The sequence below is a fragment of the Macadamia integrifolia genome, unplaced genomic scaffold (assembly GCF_013358625.1).
Source record: "Macadamia integrifolia cultivar HAES 741 unplaced genomic scaffold, SCU_Mint_v3 scaffold151, whole genome shotgun sequence".
In the NCBI taxonomy this organism is placed as follows: domain Eukaryota; kingdom Viridiplantae; phylum Streptophyta; class Magnoliopsida; order Proteales; family Proteaceae; genus Macadamia; species Macadamia integrifolia.
This window is the reverse complement of record NW_024868240.1, coordinates 40,256-45,664: the sequence shown is the minus strand read 5'-3', so window position 1 is coordinate 45,664 and position 5,409 is coordinate 40,256. Positions and strand designations below refer to the sequence as shown.

The window sequence follows — 5,409 nt, the reverse complement described above, 5'->3', positions numbered from 1 at the left end:
ATAACTGAGTCTCTCTCTCTCTTGACTCAGCGTGAACTCAACCTGGGTCTTGCTCTGGGTTTTAAAACGCGTGATCGGTGACGGAAGCCATCACTGACGGTTCCGAATCGGATCGGAATCGTATTCAAAGCACTTATAAAATCGGGTGATTCTGGATCCGATTCGATGATTCTTGAGACCGTGTATGGTCTTGCTTACTTTTCTTGTTAATAGTCAAAATAACAACAGAATGGAAGCTTCAAACCGACTTAAGAGTGGTGGTTGAGTCCTTTTAAGCCCTTTAAGTGTTCATATTCTTCATTACTTTTCTCTTTGTTCCTCAAACTTCCTGGAGAATTGGGTAACCAACTTTTCTTTTCTGGGAACATTTGATTCTGTTTGGAGTAATTTTGAAGGCTGGGTTGAGATGGAAGAGCGTTATGAGCCACTGAAGGAACTTGGGTCTGGGAATTTTGGAGTTGCGAGATTAGTCAAAGATAAGAAGACCAAGGAGCTTTTTGCAGTCAAATACATAGAGAGAGGGAAGAAGGTAATTCAATTCAATCAGTCAATCAATCAAATTTTTCTCCTCTGTTTTCTGTCTCTCTGTATCTCATCTGGGCTTATGCATTTGTTGATTTATTGACATGGGTTACTTGAGTTTTGTTTGATTCTTTCCCCCCATTAATCAAATGATGACAATCTATCATTCAATTAACTTACACTTTCCTTTGTTCATGTGACTCAAATCGGATTTGATATTGATTTTTGATGCTCTTATTAATCTTATTTTGATTTTGTCTATGCATCTCATGGTTTGTTTAATCTGTTATCTTGAATGTTTTGTTGACTGGAATGATTTCCTTATGAGTGGAGATGAACTGACACTCAAATTAAAATTTCTACTGAAGTTTTAAGGGTTATTTGAATAGGATTTCCTGGTTCTGTTATAAATTTGACTCATATTTTTCCATTCCCTGATATATTTAATAAGGGTTCATGACTGTAATATTTATGTATGTGAACTCTTTCTGTGGTTGCAGATCGATGAAAATGTTCAGAGGGAAATCATTAACCATAGGTCTCTAAGGCATCCCAATATTGTTCAGTTCAAGGAGGTGAGACATTCGATCCCCCACCCCTCCTGATGGCTCATACTTTGAATACATTTTTGCTGGAAATATAGGAACTACGAAGAACTGTTTGTGGAAGTTAGGACTTAGGATGATGGAATTTTCTTTCCAAACATCAGCATTGTTATTGCATGATTGGATATTAGTGTACGGGTTCGTAGCATGAGTTCATTAGGTGGTGTTCTGTCTGTTTAGAAATCTTATTTTGCTTAATTGGCATTGGTGGAGACTTAAGGAGTAGATACTTACAATCTCAATCTAAACCTGGAATTGATGTTAACCAGACCACACTTTGTATTTGAACTTTTAATGAGGCCTGAAACAAACAAGTTCCAGCAAGCAGTCCATTACTTTGCATCCAATCCTTTCTTAATAAAGTCAAGAAAATGCTGTCAGATTGCGCCATGCCTCTACAATAGAGATATGAAATCTTGAAAGTTGCAAAAGTTGAGAAACTTCTTATAATTTCATTTTTGGGTGGTTGGATTAGGAAAGCGCCACACTTTTCTACTACTAATCAGTTATCCTATCTGTTGATATGTTAGCTGTTTGTCCTGTAATGTACTCTTTTCCTTAATACCATTGGTGAAGTTCTGCTGTGGTAGGAATATGAATCAATACAATCTGTTACAGGGAACGGTTGGATTAATTGATACGATTCCCATTTTAATTTGCTCATTCTTGTGTAGTTCCTCTTTCCCGAGTTGGGAGACTAGAGTCCATTTATTGAAATAGGATGGTCCTTCTAGATTCTTCGGCCATTGCTTCTAATTAGCTTTATTAGGAAATCTAGATGAAAAGGTTTCTGATATGAACATTCATGGCACTAGGGATGCATGAGGATTAAAATTGCATCAGGTATTCTATTCTAAGGTACACTTGCATTTGCCTATTTCTCTCAAATGATAAACTTGAAGTGTTGCATGACATTTTCCTTTTCAGGTTTTGTCAGCATGAATTGTTTTGGGGTGGTCTTGGCATTTACAATTGGAAATATAGAGTTGGAGATTCACATCAATGCTATAAAATCATTTGATGTTTTATCCTGTGAAAGGTTGACAGTAACAGTAAGAGTTTAATTTTCCAATTTAATAAAATAGATAGGTAGTGAAGGGGAATAATCTCAAACATCTTGTATGTATGAACAGTGTGTCCAAGAGTGCCTCTATTTTTAATTTTTAGTTCTCCCCTCCCCCCCCACCCAAAAGACCTCGTTTACGCAGGAGCCTCATGCACTGGGTACTCCTTTTCATGGGTCTCTAGACCATCTGTTTCTCTCTTTGCATCTGAAATTGCTGTGAACAGTTTGGGAATTTTCAACAGATTAGCCGAACAGTAGCTTTGCAAAGTTTTAGGGATACAGATGAATACATTCATGGTTTTTCAGTTGGGAATGCAGATATGAGAGGCTGAAAATATAGGGGGCAATTGAATCTATTGAACAGTCTATAATGTGATCTTATTGTTTTCTATTAACAATGAGGTAATTTTTATTTTCCCATTTCTAGGGCCTATGTTTCATTGTGAGCTAAGTTATATATATATATATATATATATTTTTGACCTGGGTCTTGTCTAGTTTAGCTTTAGAATTGGCTCAAGCTGTCCAAGTTTGACTATTCAAACAAGAGAGAAATTTCTGGTTTCTATAATTCTCCTCATTTTTCTTTCGATTATTTTTTAGGGCCTGAAAACTTGACTGTGAACTGCATTCTGATGTCATTGAAAGTTTATTCAGTACCTCTTTAAAAAGACCAAGATCTTACAAATCTGAGTTCATCTGTGCAAAAACTAGTTTTCTAAAATGCTGGAACAATATGAGTCTGTGATGGAATTTGTGTGCTTCATTAGTTTAGTAAGGAGTCGAATAGTCTATATATACCTTTTCATACTGCAACTAAAATGATGAATTGGATTTGTTTTCAATGCTTTGGAGAATGGTTCTTTTATGTGCATGTGATGCTATCAATTTTTTAAGTGCAAGTACTTCATTCTCTTCTATTCCTCTCTGCTATTATTTTTAGTGTTCGAATTCAAAATCTATTTGACTATAAAAATTGGCTATATAACCACAGCATTTGAATCATCCCTAAAACAGTGAAGAACCCATGAATAAAGATCTTTACCTGCAGGTCCTCTTGACACCCACACATCTAGCTATTGTCATGGAATATGCAGCTGGTGGTGAACTCTTTGAGAAAATAAGCAGTGCTGGCCGCTTGAGTGAGGATGAGGTACTTTAGCACAAATCTGTATGTTTTTAGTTTTTAGAGTTGTCTGATCATCTATGATTCTTTGGATGAAAATAGAAAATTATATCTTTTTTCACTGTTTTTTCTTTTTCTAACAATTCCATATGCATCAGGCTAGATTTTTCTTCCAGCAGCTACTATCCGGAGTCAGCTACTGCCACTCTATGGTATAGTGTCAGCATCCTTTACTTATGTTTTAGATCAGATTCTAGTCCTCTTATGCTATGTGATGCTTTTGTCATTGTTTGGACTTTTTTTTTTCCTTGGATATGAAAATTTTTTATTCTTATTTTTATATTTTTTTATTTCAGGAAATTTGTCACAGGGACTTGAAACTAGAAAATACACTCTTGGATGGTAATGCTACACCAGGTCTTAAAATATGTGACTTTGGATATTCCAAGGTGTGTGATATTATGCTTGTGGATTCCATTTTTGGTACTCTTTATGAGTAAGATTTTTGTCATTCAGATTTTTATTGGTTACCCCCTTATTTTCATCAGTCTGCCATATGGCACTCACAACCCAAATCGACAGTTGGAACACCAGCATACATTGCTCCAGAGGTCTTGTCACGAAAGGAGTATGATGGAAAGGTATTCATTTATATCTTTGGTACGCATAATCCGGCAATGAATTCTGTCTGCACTTGGCACCTTTGTAGGGTACAGTGCTTAGGGCTGTAAATGGGAATAAGGAGTGGATATAGAATTTGAAAGAGTGGAGAAAAATCTAGTTAGGGGAGATGCAACACCTTTGCAATTTAGAATTTTGGGCTGTTAATGTCCTATGAAAGGTACCCTTAGTGAATGGTCTATGTTGCTGCATTGTAAGAGAGTGACAAAGAGAAATTCAAAGTGTTTGAGAGGGGGGGGGGTCTGAAATGCAGTATCAATATGAGATTTTAATTTGTATGCCCTGCTCATGAAGGGAAGCAAACATCCAAACCCAAAGACTATACATCAACAATACTCTTACCACTGTTTTGGTAATTCGGTTAACAAGAATTACGGCTTTAAAATAGAATAATCCATGTACATTCATGTAGCAGAGGCCATTCTATTGCATCTTAGAATGATTTCTGTTTATTCTGTACCCACTGGAAGATGATTGGTGGGCCATGAAGATGAATGAGAAACTATAAGCATGAGAAGGTACAGATAGAAAATGATGCATATTAATATGTGCATTGAATGTGTTGCCTGATACAATTACTTTAAATTGTAGATAGCAGATGTCTGGTCCTGTGGTGTGACATTGTATGTGATGTTGGTAGGAGCATATCCATTTGAGGATCCTCAGGATCCTAAAAATTTCAAGAAGGCCATCGATGTGAGTACTTCTTATAAACCTCTACATGTATCAATTTTTATACATGGAAAATTTAAGTCAATTCTACTAACTCAACACCTTTGATGCGCTTAACAGAGAATATTGAATGTTCAGTATTCCATACCCAACTATGTAAATATCTCTACTGATTGCAGGCACCTCCTCTCTCAAGTTTTTGTTTCTAATCCCTCAAAGGTAGCATTCTGTAAATGAATTTCTTGTGACATATTCTAAACTTAACTGAGGACTGAACAACTAATAATCCTATTTTTCTTACTTGAAGAGGATTACCATTCCAGAGATAAAAAAGCATCCTTGGTTTCTTGAGAACTTGCCAGGAGAGCTGATTGAAGGTGAGAAAAACTATGCGGATACAGACCACGATCAATCCTTCCAGAGTATTGAAGAAATATTGAAGATTATAAAGGAGGCAAGGAAACCAGAGGAAGGTTCCAAATTTGAAGATCATTCTGATGTTGGGGCAGTAGAACTTGAAGAAATAGAGGCTGATGTTGAATCTGAAGTCGAAAACAGCGGTGACTTTGTAACCTCTGTGTGATCACAGGCCATACCAAGAAACCTCAGTATGAGAGATGTGTGCATCTGTAGCATTTTGTAGTGTTGTAGTATATAACAAGTGGATTGTATATTGTTGCCTGTACTGTACAGATGAATTTATTTTTAATATTCTTTCTTCTTTCTTTTCTTTTTTT

The 5,409-nt window shown here is 36.1% G+C and overlaps 1 protein-coding gene across 1 annotated transcript; it reads left to right on the top strand.

Moving 5' to 3' along the window:
- Nucleotides 1-265: 265 nt before the first annotated feature.
- On the top strand, nucleotides 266-5,401 carry LOC122064061 (serine/threonine-protein kinase SAPK3-like). The gene is made up of 9 exons (XM_042627757.1): nucleotides 266-529; nucleotides 1,023-1,097; nucleotides 3,245-3,346; nucleotides 3,478-3,531; nucleotides 3,676-3,768; nucleotides 3,868-3,960; nucleotides 4,592-4,696; nucleotides 4,793-4,891; nucleotides 4,980-5,401. Exons 1-9 carry the CDS (start codon nucleotides 407-409, stop codon nucleotides 5,253-5,255), a joined length of 1,020 nt encoding a protein of 339 aa, XP_042483691.1. The 5' UTR covers nucleotides 266-406; the 3' UTR covers nucleotides 5,256-5,401.
- Nucleotides 5,402-5,409: the final 8 nt, after the last annotated feature.

Bases quoted from the DNA above. Each gene is read 5' to 3' on its own strand.
- LOC122064061 (XM_042627757.1), top strand. From the start codon at position 407: ATGGAAGAGCGTTATGAGCCACTGAAGGAACTTGGGTCTGGGAATTTT. The intron at 530-1,022 runs GTAATTCAATTC...CTGTGGTTGCAG, and splicing joins ACATAGAGAGAGGGAAGAAG to ATCGATGAAAATGTTCAGAG. The intron at 3,769-3,867 runs GTGTGTGATATT...TATTTTCATCAG, and splicing joins GTGACTTTGGATATTCCAAG to TCTGCCATATGGCACTCACA.